Genomic DNA, 21056 nt, shown 5'->3' on the forward strand with positions numbered 1-21056 from the left:
AGTTATTTGAACTGTGTGTGATTGATAATTATCTAGTTCTTGGCAGGTTTTTTTCTAATGAAACAAACAGATGAAAGTTATTCACTATTTCTTAAAATACAACAATCTGGTTTGTCCTCTGTAATGGTGAAGTCAAATTTTGTTTCCAAACTCTCTGAAAGCAGAATTTCCAGTTATTTATGATTGTATAATTATAGGTTATAAATAAGTTTTTTTCTTACTTAATTTCAGTTATCAGTTCTGTTTTAGAACTTTTTGCTACTGAATTAATTGCATGTAATTGCTACTGAATTAAATTGCATTTAAATCTCTTATTTTTATCCTAATTTTTATTTTTTACAAATAATTTTCTTTGAGGAATTTCTCTAGTTAAAATTATCTGGTATCTAAATCTGTAAATATTTTAAACATTCTAATATTTTAAGGGAATGTAATATATTACTATCTACCTATTATGTAAACTATGGCTAATAGAAGATTTGATAGGAAAAGTGTTTTCTAATCTCACATTATTTGATATATGATTAAAGTAAGTATGACTCAAAATGTTTTCCCCCATATAGTGGAATTGATATTCTTTTGGTTTGTCCTTGTAAAAAAAAAATAGAACAGAAATCCATAATGCGAATCTGATCTGTGTCAAGGAAATGATTTTTGAGGCCATGGGGCAATTACTGTTTCCCTGTAATTACACATTTTTCTTGCTTTTTGTTAAAATAGGGGGTAGGTGGAAGTATATGATTCGTTGGTACAAATCCATCACTGTGTCTGAACAAATAGTTCAAAGCAGCATTCTCATTTTGGTCAAGATTATTAAACTCTTCCTGTGTGCAGAACATTTATACCATAGACTAGCCACAGAAGAAACACAGTTCATGTAAAACATAGTCCTTGATATAAAACATAGTCCTGACAAAACTTTGTTTAGGAGTTTAGTTTAGTTTAGTTTGGAGAATAGAAGCATGAAAAGATAACTACATTTATCTTATATATTATGCAGATAATCTTATGTGAAAAGTATGTCAGGTAGTCAGTGTACTATAATGTAGTGTAGAGTATGGATTTTGGCATTACATAACTTAGGTTCTAGCCCTAGCCCACTTTACTGTGTCCTTGGGAAAATCACTTAACCTTTCTGAGCTTTTTTTTTTTGCTTCTTTTGCTTTCCTTCTTTGCCAAATGGGTTGCACTGGATTTTTTTTTTTTGGTTTGTTTTTTTGTTTTGCTAAATCTGTCCTCATGTGAGATACAAAACAGAATGCTTTTGGCAGGTGGGAAGGTTGATGCTAATAGAGTCTGGGAAGGTTTCAAGTAGGAAGTGGCATATTTGTTGGGATTATAGGCAGGAATTCAATAAGCAAAGAATGAGAGTAGGTACCAGGATCCCCCCTGGCTTCAGCTCCCATTTCTAAGTTCCCACCAAGTGCTGGATGTCCATTGTCTGTTATCCAATTCCCTATCTCACCTTATACATTTCCCCCACTCCCCAGGTATCCCAAAGCACTGCTCTACTTTGAAGTTCAGGCACACTGCCCCCTTTACAGCATCTCATACTGCTTGGATGAGCAGGGAATCATCCACTACACTCCTTCCAGGAAAATGGTGGACTTCTATCCCCCCTCGACCACCATTAAGTCCACCACGCCTTGCTGCCCTGTTGTGATCCTGGAATCCCGAGGCATTGTCATCCTTTCTGCCATTTCGTCCTAAGGACTATTGGGCTTTGTCATTTCCCCTGTCTTTCCATTTGCTCTGTAACTGAACTCTCCTATTTTTGTTGTCTTCCTATTTAGAACATGAACTCCTTGAGAGTAGTGACTGTGTTGCTTTTCTTTTTGTATCCCAAGTACTTAGTATAGTGATTGGCAAATAGAAAACACGTAATGAATATTTTTGCATTCCATTACAGTGAGGGACAGGGAGAGCATTGGGAACAATGTGAGCAAAGCAGTAGAGGTGGGAAAGTACAACATATGTTCACAGAGCCAAGAGTAGTCCAGTTTGGCAAGATCATAGAGTACATGGAATACCAGGCTTGACTTACTTTACATTTGAAGGTCAGCATATTATCTCGATATAAAACTGGTTTTTATTATAGTGTAGGAAAGTCATGTTTTTCTCCCCTCTCTCAGGAAAATTAATGAAAAAGTTGTGATAAGCCTTTAGCAATGGTGTCTAGGCTTCAGATATATTTCTGTGGGACTTGGCAATATGAAAGTACTTTCTTGTACATTGTAATATATTATTAAATCAAGATAACCTTGTTAAGAAATGGCTTTCATGGTAATGACCTCTGATGCACATCTCTGATTTTTGTGATGCCATTTGCAAAGGCCATTTACCGACTATGTGGAGAGTGCTTCATACCTATATCTGATGCTAGAGTCTTTTGCTAGATTCTCATTCCATCTAAAGCAGAACTATTTCACCACTTCTAGACTACTGGAAATCATTAATTACTTAGAATTCAAAAAGAACCAGGTGTATTTGTACTAAGTGGATAGAGAGCTGCTTGTCAGCACAAATAAAGAGGAAATTACAATCAGCAAAGAAAAGTAATTTTAAGACCAATGAAAGAACATCTTAATCCTAGGCCAGATTTAACTCAGTGATTATAAACATTTTTAGTTTATCTAAGAGGAAGTGGACAAATTTTACATTCAGTTTCAGATAGACTGGTGATTATTTTCCAGTGTTTAGATAATAACAAGAATCATCAAAAATTTTATTTCTACACATATTTACAGACATTCTTTAAAACTCTTTTTATTAATCCTTGTTAGAATTTCACTGTTACCTTCCACTGCTGTATTTTACATTATCAAAACAGGGGACAATATAATTCAATTTTCTAAAAATGAGGCATGCAGATTCAAAAGAAAGAAAGAAAATTTCTCAGGTAGTAATTGTAGTATATTGAGTCCTTTGGGGGAGCTCTTTATCCCTTTTCCTATCTATTTTTGTAGTTCTTTTCCCTCTTCCTTCCCAACCCTTCCTATTACATCCCTTTTCCATAATGTGATTCCTTCTCTATGGGTTTTTTTTTGGGGGGGGGCGGGAAGGGAAGAGGAATAAGAGGGATATAGTATTTCAGAATTTGTGGAAGATTACTGAAAATTCTTTTGGATTGCATTAGTCAAATTATAGAAATTTTTGAAATCTCTTATTTCTGTTGAGACCCCTTCCTTTGGATATTAGTTTCTTATTGGCAGTGTTCCAAAGGTCATAATTAATTTAATAAAACTGCTCAATAAATATCTTTTGCATTTCCATTTTCTTGGCTTATGTCTGCATTCATTCACAAACATATTTTCCTTGTTTTTATTGTTTTTTAAAAGTCATAAATAAGTTGTATTTAAAACTTTTGTTGAAAGCAATTTGAATTCTCCCAATTTCTTTAAAAACTGGGAGATAAATTTAATCTAGTTTATACTTTTGAAACTTTTGTGCAGTATTTTACTCCTTTAAATGATAAAATTAAATGTAGTAATACTGATTCTGTTTTAAGAATTACTATTTTGACAGGTGAAATACAAAGATGATACAGAGTAGGCCATCAATTTTTGAACTTTCTTTTTTGTTATTTCAGTAATCTAAGGGATGTTCAATGTTTTTAATTGCATACATGAAATTTTAGTAGATTACTAAAGGAGGTTGGATTTTTAAATATTCCTATACCACTCTTTCGCCAAATACTGTAGCAGAATCCAGTTTTAAAATTAAGTGTAATTAAATTGACTCCTTTCTTTCTCTAACTAAAAATAAGATGAAAAATTAAAAAAAAATTAAATATAGCGCCAGGTAGATTATGAAAGCTAAGACATAGCTGATAGTGTTGACAACTAGGCATTTTCCTATTGAAACAATAGCTACAGAAATATCATTCCTATGGCAGTTTCACCGTGCTGTTTTAAAAAACAGGAAGGGGCCATTCTCTTTAGATAGACCTATGACAGTTTCAACTCAGTGTTGAAAAGTACTTCCTGTGTACAATGCACTATTTTAGGGTCCTGGGATACTAAAAAAGGATAAAGTCCTTGACTTCTGGGAGCTTACGGTCTGTTTATTAGAGGGGATAAGACATATACAAAAATCGCTGAAATATTAGTTAAAAGATAATACTTTCATAAATGAAGTCTAAGCTGAGATTCTGTGATTCATTTTAATCTGGTTGTGAAAGAACCTCAGAGATCATCTAGTCTGACCCATACATGAACAGGAATCTCATCTTCAATGTTTATCTTCCACTGTCAAACCCATTATCTCTCAAAGCAGCCTTTTAACTTTTAAGCATCTCTTAAAGTTAAGAAACTTTTCCTTTTATCTAGTCAAAATTGCCTCTGCAATTTTTGCTTATTGTTCCTAATTCTTTCTTCTGAGTCTAGACAGAACAAGTCTAGCTCCTTTTTCATATGACAGTCCTCCAAATACTTGATGGTAACTATCATGCTTTCCAAAAGCCTTCTCCAGGCTAGACATCCTTAGTATGTTCAGTTGATCTTTATATAGGATGATCTCAAGGATCTTTATAGTCCAGGTTGACCTGTTCTGAATATGTTTCAAGTCTGTCAGTATAATTCCAAGAGAAGCAGCATGGTTGGTAGGAAGGCTACTGGACTTGACTTCAGGAATTTGGGTTCAGTTACTTTTGTTTGTTGAGTCCTTTTAGTCATGTCCGTCTCTTAGTGAGCCTGTCTGGCATTTTTTTGGCAAAGATAATGGAGTGGTTTGCCATTTCCTTTTCCAGTTCATTTTGCAGTTGAGTAATTGAGGCAAATGATTAAGTGACTTGTTTAGTCTTACAAAGGTAAGTAAACGTCTTAGGCCAAATTTGAACTCAGGAAGATGAGTCTTCTTGATTCCAGGCCCAGCCCTCTATCCACTGCACCACCTACCTGTCCTCTCACATACTTACTAGTCATATAGACATGGGCAAGACACTTAACGGTTAAAAGCCTCAGTTTCCTCACTTATAAGAATGGGGATAATCATAGTTAATGCCTTCTACCTCACAGGGTTGTTATGAGGAAAGCACTTTGCAAACCTCAAAGTGCTGTATGAAAGTGAATTATTGCTGTCAATAATAAATGTGGTTATTACAGATGTACTCTGACATGATCGTAATTTTCCCTCTTTACACTGCTTATATCATTTCCCATCTAACTTCACTGCTTTGGATCAGACTCCATCATGCCACTAAGAACCTCATCCTTATCTCTCTCCTATCTAAGCCATCCTCCATCACTCTGTCAAATAGCTTCTCCTAAAGCACAGGTTTGACCATGCCACCTCCTCCCTATCTCCCCACCTCCCATTCAGTAAACTCCAGTGATTCCACCTTAACTGCAAGAGCAAATAAAAATCCTTTGTTTGGCTTTTAGAGCCTTTTTGTAGCCTGCCTCCTTCCCACCTTTTCAGTGTTATTACAGCTTATTTCCTTCTACGTGCTTTATGATTGAGAGGCATTGACCATCTTACTATTCCTTGCATAGGCCACTCCATCTTTCAACTTGCACATTTTCACTGGCTGTCCCCCATGTTGGTAATCATCTTACTCATCATTTCTGTCTTCTGGTTAATCTGACTTTCTTCAGGTCCCAGCTGAAATCCTGCCTTCTTGAAGAAGACTTTGTTAACTCTCCTTAATGCTAACCTAGTGTCCCTTAGTGTCTTCCATCTTCGATTATCTCCAATTTATACTGTATATGTCTTGTTTGTATGTAGTTCTTTGCATGCTCTCTCCCTTATTAGCCTGTGAGCTCCTTGAGAGCAGGGACTGCTCTTTGTCTTTCTTTGATTCCCACTCCTTGGCACAGTGTCTGTACATAGTGCCTGCACATAAGAAATGCTTGTTGGACTGGCTTGACTTGACTTTCAGGCTAACTTCCCCAATAGAGCCTGGAATCTTATCTACCTTTTCTCTGAAGTTTAGAGAGGTAGGGGATGGGGGAGGGAAAGGAGAGGGAAGGAGAGAAAGAAGATTATACCTAGCTTGCCTTTCTTTTTTGATCCCAGAATCCAAGATATTATATGTACTTTTCCCCCCAGGATTCCTATGAACTCTGCTTCAGCAGATAGTTTTTCCTTGGTCAGAATTAAATATAAAATTGTAGTTCCTTTCCTTACTTCCTCCACCTTTTGAAGAATGAAATCATTAAGGAATGTGAAAAATTCCTCAGCTGTATTGTTTTTGGTGAAGAGAGAAATCTAACAGATGTCTGAATAATAGAAGTCACTTATCACATTATGTTTCTCAAGCCACTCATCTATTTCCTCCTTCTGGCTCTCTGGTCTCTAGGTTATTCTTATGACTACTCTTAGGACTACATGGACTTATGACTACAGGACTACACTATTCTTATTCTTATTACTCCATTGCTTCTGTTTCTCCTTCCGCTGATCCTCATCCAAATGTTGGCCAAGATTCTTTCCCCATCAAGTTTAGCTTAATTACTGGGGGCTTCCAAATGAGGATTTACTTAGAGTACTTTCTTGGGTTTTCCCCCTTTTTCTCAAGATATTACTCTAGCTTGTTTAACTGCTTTTGACTAATAATACATTTCTCTCAAAGCCCTGCTGCCAACAGAAACTGCCCTCACCTGTTTTCTGAAAAGTCCTAAGTAGAAACCTAACTTCATTCAATCTTGGTCTCTTCCTTTGACTTCTTTCCTCTCCCCTCTAATCAGACTCCTGTGCATAGAATCACAAAATTTATTTTACCTCTTCCCATTAGGTTTCTGTCCCACTGGCCCCTGAGTGAAGCTTTCATTAATTAAAAAGTTTCTGACAAGGGAATTTACTGCCTTTAGCTGAAAATAAACTGAGGCTTGGGGAGATTAAGTGACTTACCCGGAGTTGTCCAGGTGGTGAAGAGTAGAGCTGGGATGAGAGGTCTGATGGGGGAGTATTCACTGATAGCTAGAGGAATAAGGAAGGTTTTGTGGAAGAAGTGATACCTGAGCTGGGCCTTGAAGGAAAAAGAAAGATTATCACAGTTAGAGTTGGAGGGAAGTTCATTCTGAGCAAGGGGGACAGACGGTGTTTGCAAAGGTGTGGAAGTCAAGATGAAATGGAATGTTGAGTAATCCAATTTATCTGTAACATAGAATACATGAAGGGAAGTAAAATAAAATTAGCCCAGTAAGATAGATTTTAGAGTTACTTGAATGACAGCTTAAGGAGATTCTCTTTTACTTTGTGGGCAATGGGGGATCAAAGCAGGTTTTTTAAAATGCAAAATCCTTTGTAAAGCTTAAAAGTTCTGCACAAAAGGAAGTTAAAGAACTCCAGACCTGCCTCATTTATGACTATTACGTTGGATCACATTGTCTTAGCAGTGCATTACTCATTTGTTGAGGAAAAACTTCTTAGCCTGGCATCCAGGTCCCTCTAAAATCTAGCCCACATCTGTTCTTTTCAACCTTCCTTCTTACATTCCCCTTCACATAGCCTATACTCTAGCCAAACTGGATTACTCACATTACTCTGAACATATCCTGGGTTTCTCTTGCCCTCATGCATTTGATCTAAGGATGGTCTATATCTGTACTATCTGTTCCCTGTCCCACTAATCTCGGCTGCTTGAAACCCTTCATATTTCTCAAGGATCATCTCAGATGCCACCTTTTCCATTTTTTCCATGATCCTTGGAGAAGTAATTTCACTACTTTGGGTCTCAGTTTCCTGCATGATCTCTAAACTCCTATCCAGCTCTGTCTATATGGTCCTGTGATCATCAAGGCTAAAAGTAACCCCGTACTCCTTTGGACTTCATACCTTTTTGATAGCACTTTTTCTTTCCACCTTGTTTTATAGTTGTTTGTGTATATGACTTGTTGCCTCAGACTAGAGAGTAAATTCCTTGATGCTAAGGACCCAGACCTTATTGTATTATCTTTGTATACTCTGTCTAGCTCCTCTGTCCCTAATGCAGTGCTTTGTGTGTAGTAGGCTCTTAGTTAATTGAATTGAATTATTGATGTTTTTTCTTTTATGACTGAAAATATTTTTGAATCCCTATGTCTTTTATGAAAGGGCTTACAAGTCCTGACCCAAATCACCTTAATCTATTTCTTTAGAAACACAAAGGTAAACTGCCATGGTTATTTGTCCTTGCAATTTTTCAGTAGAAGTAAAAAGAATAATCTAATTTATGGCCTTATGTTCTTCAGGACACAAGTGAGCAGAAATAAAGAAGAGATGACTTGTACACATGTCCTCTTCCCAGCCCCTATGACATCCCTATCATTTTTCTTTACCTAGTCTCCCATGTTGATATTGACTGGGGCGTAATCGTATTGTGTAAAGGGCCTTCAGGACCTTGGGCTTTGAGAGCTGTTTGATATTTGAAAGCCCCAAGTATTTCAAGGAGGGCTAGATATAATGCAGGATTTCAGAAGAGGAAGAATACACTAAAAATGCAGTGGCCTCTTTTTTTTTAAAAGGAAAAAAATCCCAACAAGGTTTGGGGTATAAGTCATTAGAACCTATGATGTTGTCAACATCTATGATTGATTTATGTGTTCTATAAATTCACCAATGATTTATTAAACTCTTAGGACAGTATATGTAGTTTGAGAACTGAATTTGTAGGAAAAGAATTATTATTCAAGTTTGAGGGATATTATATGTTCCTCAGTGCTTTAGTCTGTAAGAGTAACATAATTTGTGGTTAGAAATGAAAATATATTCTTGAAATGCTGGTAAATCTGTATTCTTAGATGTTTTTCCCCTTTGTATAAAATTATGACACATTGGGAGAAACCAAAATAATTTGATTATGAAGAAAAGGGGATAAGTTATAGACTGTAATAGAGAGCTTGTCTGAATCCAAAACTACTTATCTAATGAAATATTTAGAAGCACTTAGTGCTTTTAAGGGAACATATTATTCTGTGACCCAAGGGAAAGAAATTAAACTGGGTGTGGAGTATTCACTTGTTTTTTAATTTTTCCTTGTCCTGGGGAAACTATAAGCTTGTGGATGTGGTTTCTTAATTTTTTTTAAATTTTATTTTAGCCTTCTTCAATTTACTCTAATGGTAGATAATCACTTTAGCGTCTTAGAATAAGTGGTTTTTAGCACATTACTCAAGAAACCAATTAAACATCCACAGTTACTTTATAAAGCCCCTTGAAATTACCTGCTGCTGGGAGCTAAGGTGCTTAAAATAGAACTTCAAAAATATGTCTTTGTAGTGTGCAAATAAGATTGATGAATGCCTGCAAAGACAAATCTCAATATTTTATTATGTATGAATATCCTTTTGCTAGACAGTTTTAAGTATAATTTTAAAAAGTTACACAGGGCATATTGACATTTTTTTTGTAATGCAATTTAAAGTTAGTATTTTTACTCTTGTAGTCAAATACAAGAAACTTTCAACTAATACATATCTCTTACATATGAAGCATCCATTTTGCAAACAGAGCTTTGGCTAATATTTTTGTTATTTATTTATTTTTAATTAACACAACCTACTTATATTACATTGGAACCAAAGATTTTAGATAATTGAGTTAATGCAGAATAGTAGAGTAGGTAGCCATTCTGCATACAGTTAAACTTAGACTCTTAAAATCTAATGCAGCCTTGTATGTTGTGTCTATTTTGGCTACAGCCCTACCACTTATGTTTTGGAAGAAGATGAACCTCGTTTCCTTGAAGAAGTTGATTACAGTGCAGAAAGTAATGATGAGATAGACATTGAATTGCCTGAAAATGTTGGGGATTATGAACCTTCTGTCCAAGAAGATGCACTATCTGATTCGGAGTCATCAAAAACATGCCTTCCTTGAGCCATCTGCCATCTCATGTAAATGGCTAAAGAATAAGATAAATATCTTAGTTTCTATTGGATAGGAAACTTTAGATTTTTAAAAAGAGCTGACTCAAAAAGACAAAAAGTAACTGGAGCCAGTTTGGTTTCAAGACAATAAATGTGTTTTTGATTTATGATAAAAACTGGCATTTGTCTTATTTAAAGAATTCAATGCCCTGATTGATAGCATTGAATTATCAAAGATTGATTTTTCTTTTTTTCAACAAAACTTTACTCAGCATCATTGCATGACTTTTTGTCTCCTTATCCTTATATCCTACATCAAATGGATAAATTTGCAATGTTTCAGAGTAAAAAAAAAATCTAATCCTAGGTCCCAGTGGTAATAAGTTGTTAAAAATAATATATATGTACAGGGATTTCTATTGATCTATGTGTTGTTTGTGTGGGAGTGGGTGGATATTGAAGACAAGAAATTTAAGTTCTTCAGAATGATGTTAACTCTTTGATTGTGTTTGAAGTAATCTAGAACTTGCTTTGAAACCATTTCATTCTATAGTTACCAAATTAAACAAATCAAAAAATAATTTATCAAATGTTGCTTTTGTTTCTTCATCCCTTCATACACTCAGATTATATGGTTATACATTCTTGATTCAAAATATTCAAAGAAACCCACATGTGAATGAACACACATTTGTAAAACTTTATATGCAAAAGATGGTTTGATTACTTCAATAGACTGGAGCTCTTTATGGTTGCAGTGCACCTGTGCCTGCCATGAATTATGTATTTGTAAGGCTCTCTTTCCTGAACAAGTATCTCCTGAGACATAACTGGAGCTGATCTCTGCAGTCATGACAGTTTGTTAATATGAAGCTTTAAAGATACACATTTACCCAGTGAGGATACTACTACTCAGCTGTTGCTAAATGTGCATTTATATATTGGAAGAAATATTTATTTACACCTTTCTGTATTTAATATTGCATGTGCTGTGCTACAGTGTTATAATTCTATATGAAGTGAATTTATTCAGGGCATGTTTACAAATTATATCAGAATCAATTATATCCGGAGAGGAGAGAAGTATTTAGGTCATTTCTTATTGTGATATATTCCTAAATTTTAGACTGTCAGGCTTTAGACTATAACATTTTAAAATACTAATTTTTTGAAAAATATCTGATGACTCAGTCCTTTGTGAGTTAAGCTTTTGTTATAACAAATACTACTGCTACTTGATAGGTCCTCAAGAGGACTTTCGTGCCTCCCTTTTGGCACACATCTTCTTAAGCCATTTTTGGATAATAAAAGTCATTTTCATCAGAAATCCTAAAATACTCAAGTTTGTCTCTGTAGATTTTTCAATAAATGCCTAAAGGCAAAACATTTTTTTTTCTAGTTTGTAGTATTGAAAAAGAAACTACTAGTATTTCAAGTATATTTGCATTCCTCATTTTAATAACTACATTTTTATGTATAGTAATTTAGGCATTTCATTCATCCTGAATAAAAATTTTTATTTTTAGGCTTCATGGGGAGATGGTATTAGACAATTTACAAAAATACAGGGTCATTCTTCCTTTATATACACAGTGCTAGTTGGCATTGTGCTGAAAAGTCTCAGCAGAGTGAAGGCTGAGCAGACTGGGAGCTGCTGGCTTGTTCTTAGTGATGATACAACTAGATGAGTATTAAAGCACTTTAACTGAGTAAAGAGAAACTATTGATGCTTAAATTATATTTATTTCCAGAATAGATAGAGGAAGAGAAAGATATAGGTTCCTTTTTTCCATAGTCTATAATTTTGACAGATTAAAAATTGAAATGTCATGAGTGAAAAGCAGCTATATTTAATAGCTAGGTAGAAGGATTCAAAAGGTTTAATCCATTTGTATATTGGCATTGTAAAAATTCCATAGAGAGTTGGATAGTAGCAATATTTTCAATTAGTTAAATAATATTATTGAGACACTTAAACATCTGTTCCTGTCTCTTCCAATTTTTGACATGTTCCTTGTTCAAGAAATTAGAAAAGAGTGTATTTAGCAAATAAATTATTTTTAAGCAATTAGCTTTAGAAGAGCAAAGTAACTCCATAGCTTTACTTCTCTATTTAAGAACCTGATAAATCTACTTGCTTATTAGTCATTAAAATTTCTATGCTTTTCTCATCTCTGGCTGAGAAATTTCAGCATTTTTAAAGAATAGGTGCTATTGCATCTAGTGCCATTATCATTGTAATGAATAATTTTCTATTCTTCATTCATATTCTTATGTTTACTGCAATAACTAGACCTAACAAGGTGAGTTAGTAATGAAGCTTGGATTAATTTGGAAATCTCTCTTTAGGAACTTTAATTCCTTAAGTATAGTTTAGTTGTAATCAGATGTCTCTTTTTTTTATAGTTACAGTCACAAGTTCTAAAGAATCATAGTATCTTCAAGCTGGAAGGGACCTTAAAACTCATTCAATCCAACCCCTCATTTTACAAATGAAGAAAGTGAGGTTTCTAGTCTACTAGAAGTAGACTGGATTACTACTAGTCTATTCTTCCCACAGTACCATAGAAGAGGCTGTCTATCCCCTGACCTTCCTCAAAGAACAAATACATGTTAGAAAACATGAGGATTTGATTTGGTTTGAGATGTTTATTCATCTGGAATTTGGATGATTTGTAGTGGTAGATAATTCATTATTTGATTTTCACACCCAGTAGGGTATAGAAGTCTACAACATACACTTTTCATACTTGTCAGCAATAACATCTTTTGTTTGAGTATGAGATTCTGCCTTATGTTCAGTATCTTTCTTGAACAGTCTTTGCCACTTGTACCAATTTTTACATGTTGTTTATAGATGTGAAATTTTGTGTTAATTCTAACGACACATAACCCAGTATTCATTCAAATAGAGGTACAGCCATGGTACACACTAAATTCAATTAACTCACATTTAAGATGACTATACATTGTAAGTCCTGTAATGGATATAATTGTGGCAATTTACTGTGCATGCCCCAGGAATAAATTAAATAACAATAATGCAACTGTATAATAAAGGTCTCATTATCAATCACTGTGTTTCCCCACACCTTTCATTGTATAGAAAATAAAATTTTGGTAACTTTGTGCTTTTTTTTCCTTTTGGTGAAAGTTTAGAAATCATAAGTATATAAATTCTTAGCTACTTCCATCAGGAAAATGTATTGAGGTAATATTTTCTTAATGTTATAGCTATCAATTATGAGTATCTGTGGGAAAAAAAAACAAAAACAAGTGATTGCTTTTGTTGTGAAAGCTGGATTTAAATTTCTGGAAGCTAAAGAGAAAATTAAAAGGAAAGCCTTATCTCTTCCATGAAATCTAATTATTTGGAAAATTAAGGCTCCAGAATATCAGAAGGTTTTCTTTTTGTTTGTTTATGTTTTTAGACATTCTAGATAACTATGTTGGGGTTGACCCTAGGTACAACATGTATACAAAGTATGTTGTTCCCTTTCTGCGCCCTTATCTCCTAGGTATCCAGTCCATTGCCCTCATGCAATCCCAACTCTGACCAATGAACTACACAAGTCTTTTCTCCTTAGGCTCATGTTTCTTCACTCATTTCATCCTCTTGCCTGACCTCAACCTTGTCTCTCCTCCCCATGTGTAAACTTTCAATGAGGGGTCTGCTTCAAGGTTGAATTCCTCTGACAAAGTAATTTAGGATGAGTAATTAATGGTTTAATATGACCTCTCTCTCAAGGGTCTTTGCATATTAGAGAGAACATCCTAGAACTATAATGTCTCTCCCTAAATAAACAAATCTCCAGTAGTAGAATTTTAGGTGCAGTGGCAGGCTTACAGTGGTGAACTTTTGGGGCTCAACTCTAGAAATCCCCTTTAAAATTTTAACTATATATATGTGTGTATGTGTGTGTATACACACATGTATACACATATGTGTGTACGTATATCTGCCGTTACCTCCTCTTATCCTGAAGATGGTCCAGGATAAGGGTACATATAGACACCCAACCCTTAAATTTCCTTTGAAGCAGAAATTAGTGGTACTTATTGTTTTGAAGACCACATCAGAACTTGGAAACAATCATTGATTTAGCTGCATGGTTTTAGAGAGATCCACCTTTTGGTTGTTAGGTATGGAACATAACCACCTAGAAAAGTAGTTGAAAAGAGATCATTGAAAAGATTTCTAGTGATATTAATTTGTGTCTGACTGGTTACGGCACATACTTTTTGAAATATTAATACAATATGAGTATTTTTAACTTTTAAGCCACATAAAGATGTTTGAGTAATTATAATTCTTTAAAAGCAACAGGTAACCCTATTATTGAAAGAAAAAAAATAGACAAGACCATGGTTTCAATATAGTGTCTACTTCATTGAAAATAGAAATAAACAATTGTGCACACTTGCCTCTATCCAGCAGATAGGATTAAATAGGAAATTTGAAGAGACTAGAAATTTGCCTCAATCTTTAAAACAGAATTCCAAAATCAAATCCTGTAATCTGTTCTCCTGTGTATTATCAATCCACGAGCATTACTTAAACACAGTATGTGCCAGGCTCTGTGCTAGGCACCCAGAAGTAGCTTGCATGTGCTTTAAATTTTTCTAGTCTACCACAGTAAGCATCCATGATAATGTTTTTTCTCCTTTATTTTATATCATTAACAAACTTCTAAAACAGTTTAATAAGTGGTATCATTTACTCTGAATTTTCCATTAGAGTGTGGTACATTTATAACAGTGAGACTGTCTAAAATAGTTTTAGTATGTATAAATGACAAAAGAAGGGAGAGAATTGTTAGATCTGGACGTTTCCATCATTGGCTGTTTAAAATATAATTTATATCTATCATTGGCATTGGTGCACACACCAAAAGTTATCCCGTGATTTTTTATTTCGTACTTTTTTATGTTCTCATAGATTTAATGTTCTTTGGCTGTCAGTAAGTCAGACTGATGTATCGACAAACTCATTAAAATGATCCTAGTTGAAAAGACTCTAAAATAAACCTTGATTTCAATAAAATAAAGCCACGGGTGTTGTTAATATCATTTAAAATCCATTATGCCAAAAGTTGCCAGGGGACAAAATTGTATTTGCCAAACCTAAATATCCCTTCTTTGCCATGACTTTTACTATGTCCCTCTCACTACCATACCATAATAGTTAATAGAATGAATAGAAAATATAATGAGACATAGTGTCTACATCATGGCAAATACATTCTGGTGAAGGAATTTTTGCATGTGGGTGTATTAGTTTCTTACTGTGGAAGCTAACTTCACTTTGCAAACCTTTCATCCCAATATTGATTTCAAATCAGTCTGTTAAATAGGAGTGAGGAGAGGCTTCTAGATGAGAATAGCTTGTTTGGCGTGGACTCTGTAATCTAGAAGAGAAAGCTACAGTATCATTTGTAATGATCATCCTCCAGATACAAAGACTGATGAAAAACAAAGTATGAGGATATTAAATTTCTCTTTTGCATCCCCACCTATTTTTTTTTATTATTTCTATCGTAATAATTAATTTCCTTTGTTCTACCATGATTTCCTTTATATTCTGGGTTTCTAGGCAAGTGCTTATTTTTATTTTCATGACTGCTGCAATATGTAGTAAAACCCTAAGGAGGTTTTATGAAGCAATAACAACTTGTTGAGTTTATGAAACTCTTTATGAACATTATTTCATTTGATCCTACTCACAACCCGATTATCCCCATTTTAAAGATGAGATGACTGAAGTTCGTAAAGTTAGGTGATTGTTATTTCACATGGCTAAGTAATTATCTGAAGCTGGGTTTGAATCGAGGTCTTTCTGACTCTGAGTCCAGTGCTATCTGTTATACTATGATGTCTTTCAGGGAAAGGACCATTGTTTAGGATAGATGGAAAACTTTTCAGGGAGAAACTAAATAATAGAAAACAGACATGCTCAATTCCTGCTTTTTCCTCTCTCTCTCTCTCTCTCTCTCTCTCTCTCTCTCTCTCTCACTCTCTCTCTCTCTCTCTCTCTCTCTCTCTCTCTCTCTCTCTCTCTCCCTCTGTCTCTCTTGGACAAGAATGATTTTCAGACTAAAAAGGATAGCTAACCTTCAGCATGAGTGGTCACTTCTTTGGCAAATAAATAGAAATCTCCTAAATACATAGACATAAAAATAGTTGAGCCTTGGAACCCATGACTATTAATTTAAGTCACATATATAGGTAACACTTCTGGTTCTGGTTACGCCTTTCTTTTCATCCAGGCATTGGAAGTAATATTAGAATAAATATGTGGTTGTTTATGATCTAAGAGATTCATTTGCTATGACTAACTTCATCATATTTTGTTCAATCTAATCAAACCCAAGGACACTGCAGAACTTTCTGAATGAGATTTGTAATTACTTCAGAGCTTGGCCTAACCTTCTACACAGAAAAACCAAATTGATGAAGAATATTCATTGCCCAGAATATTATATACCCTTGGGTGGGTAACCAGAAGAGCTTACCCATCAGTAGACATGTCTTAGAGTGAAAATCCAAATGGACAAGGATCTGGGACCAGAACTGAGCAAGAGGGAGAGAGTTGATTGGATTGCCTTTGGGACATTGCAAAGTTCTCTTTATGAAGGATAGCACTTTTAAAATATTAATATTAAAATGAGTATCTCTTTAATGATATAATCTGGTAGCAAAAGATGGACTGGGGAACAGGCTATAAAGGAATAGAGATCCTTTTGTTAGAGTACATTGATTAGAAAATTATGCAGGAGGAAATAATCAAACTTACACATCTTTTGACAGTAGACGAAGTGGAAGGAAGTCACACTGACTTGGTGCTTTTCAGTTCAAAATTTCAAAGCTCTTTACCATGACATTGTTGACCTTTACAGTAACATCATGTAAGGTCGACAGGGATTCCTGGCTACCTCCATCCAGGATATTTTTTTCTTTCCCAATTGAATAGAGACCAATCTGTGGCTCCTGTCAACGTTGTTGTAGGGTCTGTCCAGTTTTGTTAATAAATCGTTTAGTGATATTAGGGGAAAAAAGACAGAAAAGAGCTGTCTGTCATGGGAATTAGACAATCTGTTCCCAAAGGGCAGAAGAACTAGGAGAAAGTGCAAGGACATAAATTTAGGCTTGATATAAAGAAAAGCTATAGTCACCATAATTAGACTTTGAAATAGGCTGCCTCAAGAGGCAGTAGATTGCCCTACATTGGAGGCCTTCAGATAAAGGCTGGATGATTACTTGCTAGGTATGTTGAAGAAGAGATTATTCTTTGGGTTTAGGTTGGAGCAGATGGCTTGCTGAGGCCTAACCTCTGTGATCCCATGATTCTTTTGCCATCCTGATTTTTCCTGTAATGGTTCAGAGTTCTTAAGATGTTATCTAAAATTAATAACATCTTTTGTTATAAGAGGGTTCTAGGCTTTTACTAGATGAAGGTGTGAGGAAATTGGTAGATAGTGACAGACATAAAAAAGCATCAGTAAAGCATTTAAAAAGATATTCTAAGGAAGGGGTTAAGAGATGTAGAAATAGACACAAATTTTAAACTATTTTGCTATGCTAGTGTATCATCCCTCTATCTGGATATATTCACATTTTTTTTGAAAAATACCATATGTGGCAGAAATTAGCAGAAATTAGTCCTTTCCCCTTTTCTTCATGTCTGAAAATGTTTATAATTAGGGTGGTTAGGTGGCGCAGTGAATAGAGCACCAGCCCTGGAGTCGGGAGGACCTGAGTTCAAATCCGGCCTCAGACACTTAACACTCACTAGCTGTGTGACCTTAGGTAAGTCACTTAACCCCAATTGCCCTCCAAAAAGCAAAGAAAAAAAATGTTTATAATTATTAATGATTGTTGGATTCACAACAAAAAATTAAAGTCAGGACAAAACAAGGCAGCTAGGCAGTTCAGTGGATAGAGCTCTAGGCCTGGAGTTCAAATATGACCTCAGATTCTAACTGTGTGACCCTGGGCAAGTACTTAACCTTGTTTGTCCCAGTTTCTTCATCTATAAAATGAGCTGGAGAAGGAAATGGTAAACCACTCTAGTATCTTTGCCAAGAAAACTCCTAGTGGGGTCATGGAGTCAGACGTGACTAAAATAACTGAACAGCAGCAACAAGATGAAACAAAAGAAAACAAGTCATTGCATCTTTCTTTTAGCCCACGGGGTCATTTTAGTGTTTGCAGAAGCCCCATTTGGCAAGTAGAAGGGATGAAGTAGGGCAAATTTGGCCCTTGAAAATGGGAGATGATTCCTTAGAAATAACATAGTACTGTGGAAATTCTAGAATTGGAGGCAGAGGAACAGGGTTAACACCTGACTTCTCCCATTTAGCTACCTGCGTGTGTCCTTAGGCAAGTCACATAACCTCTCTAGTGTCTCAACCTCCTTATCTATAAAATGAAAAGTTTATACTAGACTCCTCTCAGAACTGGTTTAAATTGATTAACATCATGGTTTGAACTGGCCAGAACCAGTTTGAAGTGGAAACCAGTTGAATGGGTTCTTGAGGAACTTTAAATTCTGTCTGTATTGTACAAATCACAGATAAAGAGAGAGGGAGAAGACATAGCGGAACAGAGACCTACAATTAGAAACCTGGTATTGTGTTTACCAATTTCTGAGGTGAAAATACACTGAAAATTCAACAATTGGCTCTTGGGAACCATCATTAATTAGCCAGCTCTAGTACACCACTGAATATATGTAGTGTTGGCATCAGATGTCAGTTTCAGAGATTTTGATCTTCATGGAATGAAGACTTGTCCCCCATAAACTTAATTTAAATGGGAAAAAAATACTTAAACATAACTTAAGTACTCTCTTCCCTCAACACATATATACAACACAACACAACAGACACACACACAGACACACACACACACACATACCCTCTGAGACTCCAGGGATCAAGAAAAGGATGGATGGCTGATTGAAATGGCAAAGGATAGAATTAAAAAAGCAGAGCTCCAAGTAAATGCAAAATAAATTTCCTAAAAGACCTTTTAGTTTATATCTATCCAGCTCAAGGCCATGACAGTGCTCAACATGTGACTTTTTACTTTTATTTTTGGAAGAGGTTTTGTATTTCAGATTTTATCAATACAGAATACTCTGTTTGGACCTTCCTCCTGCAGTGACAACTTTCTCATATTTACAGGCTTAAAAGTTTGGCTGGGTTTGCTCAGGGTCACCTAGCTAGTGTGCATCAGAAGCAAGACTGGACCCCAAGTTTTCATGGCTCCAAGACAAGAACTCCATACACAAAAGCATACTGCTGTTCCATATGGAAAATAGAGCATTGTTTAATGTTAGGGAAACGTTAAACAGTGGACAAAAGCAGAAGAGGGAATGGGAAACAAAAGACTTTGGTCATTCACAATAGCCATTAATAAACCAGGTTATAGTTGAGACTAGCTGAGTCCACTTGTCCTGAGTTTTTGATGGGATAAATAGAATTGGAAATTGTGACTGTTAAGAAAAAAAAAAAGCTGCTCTTCTATTGCATTTCACATAAAATATAATGAGTCCAATCTTGCCTAGGCCAAGGGTGGGGAACCTGAAGCCTCAAGGCCATATGTGACCCTCGAAGTCCTCAAGTGCAGCCCTTTGACAGAATCCAAACTTCACTTGAGGACCTAGAGGGCCACATGTGACCCTCCATCACTGCCCTAGACAGAGGAAAAAAGGAAGAAAGTGGAAAAGAGGTTTATGAGTTGAATGTCAGTCCTCATACAGAAGGTGCAAGGGGCCTGGTTATTGGAGAAGGAAATTGCAAACCATCCTGGCATTTTTGCCAAGCAAACCTTATTGATGGTATGGTTCGCATGATCACAAGAACTGGACACAACTAGACAACAACAGGGGTCTGGTGTTGCATGGGGCTAAAGGGTAGGCTAGCTCTGGATTGTGCAGGATGCTATCTAGGTGTGGAAATAAGAAAGGCTCATCATTTGTTACCTCTGCACAAATAGGATCTTGACTCCAGGGCATTATAAAGTCTTAAAGCTAGAAAGGACCTTAGAATAGCCCAACCTCTTACCTGACACATGAACCCCTTCCACAACATACCACACCAAGAGTTATTCAGCCATTTCTTTAGTGCTTCCAAGGGAAGGATGCTCATTTCCCTAAAAAGCAGCTTATTCCATTTTTGATCAACTCTTTAAATATTAGGTGAGAGGCAGAATGGTATAGTGGATTGAATACTGGTCTTTAAGTCAAGAGGTCCTTAATTCAAAGAAGGAAGGAAAGAAAGGAAAAGAAGGAAAGAGGGAAGGAGGGAAGGAAAGAAGGAAGGAAGAAAGGAGGGAAGGAGAGAAGGAAGGAAAGGAAAGGAAGGAAAGAGGGAAGGAAGGAAAGGAAAGAAAGAGGGAAGGAAGGATGGAATCAAGGCAGAAATGGAACATTTATTAATGCCTTCTAGGTACCAGCACTATACTAAGGGCTTTATAAATATCATCTCATCCGATCTTCACAATAATATTGCAAGGTAGGTAATGTTATTATCCCTGTTTTACAGTGGAGAAAACTGAGACATACAGAGGTTGAGTAACTTGCCCAGGGTCACATAGATAGTAAGTGAATGAGGCCAAATTTGAACTCAAGTCTTCCTGATTCTGGGTCCAGTGTTCTATCCTCTGCTTCCACCTGTGACACTCTGTGGGCAAGTCACTTAACCTCAGTGCCTCAGGCAAATCTCTAGGACAAGAGTTCTTAACCTGGGATCCATGAACTTGTTTTTAAATATACACACACACGTATGTATATGTATATACACATATACATATATACTGAAATGTAGTTGATATATTATATCCATATATACATACATCTATATATAGAAATAGTTAATATAAATAAATAGTATTTCCATAATTGGTTTTCTTTGTAATCATAAGCATTTAATTTTGCATTTAAAATATTAATTAAGAATAAATATACTTTATTTTTATTATATATATAAATATATAAAAATTAAAAATATTTTAAAACATTCTTCTCAGAAGGGGTCCATAGGCTTCACCAGACAGCAGAGAAGTCCATGACCCAGAAAAGGTTAAGGACCCTATATTTAGAGCTACATAGACTGGTTGCAATTTGCTAAGATGAGAAAGCACCCATACCAGGAGATAACCATGTGGATGAAATTATAGACCCTCCTAGTAGTAAGGGAATTGATAGGAAAATCTTCTTTTTTTTTTTTTTTTGCTTTTCAAAAATATTTTTGGAGGGCAGTTGGG

The 21056-nt window shown here is 35.5% G+C and overlaps 1 protein-coding gene across 3 annotated transcripts in view; it reads left to right on the forward strand.

Moving 5' to 3' along the window:
• AGTPBP1 (ATP/GTP binding carboxypeptidase 1) overlaps positions 1-21056 on the forward strand; it is a 238964-nt gene that overhangs the window by 186807 nt on the left and 31101 nt on the right. For 2 of the 3 annotated variants that reach the window (XM_069105046.1, XM_069105052.1), the window contains one exon: positions 9621-12864. The exons of the other annotated variant lie outside the window; for it this stretch is intronic. In XM_069105046.1, the coding sequence (XP_068961147.1) occupies positions 9621-9798 (178 nt within the window). In that variant the 3' untranslated portion in view covers positions 9799-12864. Of the gene's footprint in view, positions 1-9620; positions 12865-21056 lie in introns of those variants that run through there. 3 annotated transcript variants of the gene reach the window in all.

The sequence above is a fragment of the Petaurus breviceps genome, unplaced genomic scaffold (genome assembly GCF_028583685.1).
Source record: "Petaurus breviceps papuanus isolate PSGF00001 unplaced genomic scaffold, PetGlider_PUasm1.0 138, whole genome shotgun sequence".
NCBI classification, from domain to species: domain Eukaryota; kingdom Metazoa; phylum Chordata; class Mammalia; order Diprotodontia; family Petauridae; genus Petaurus; species Petaurus breviceps.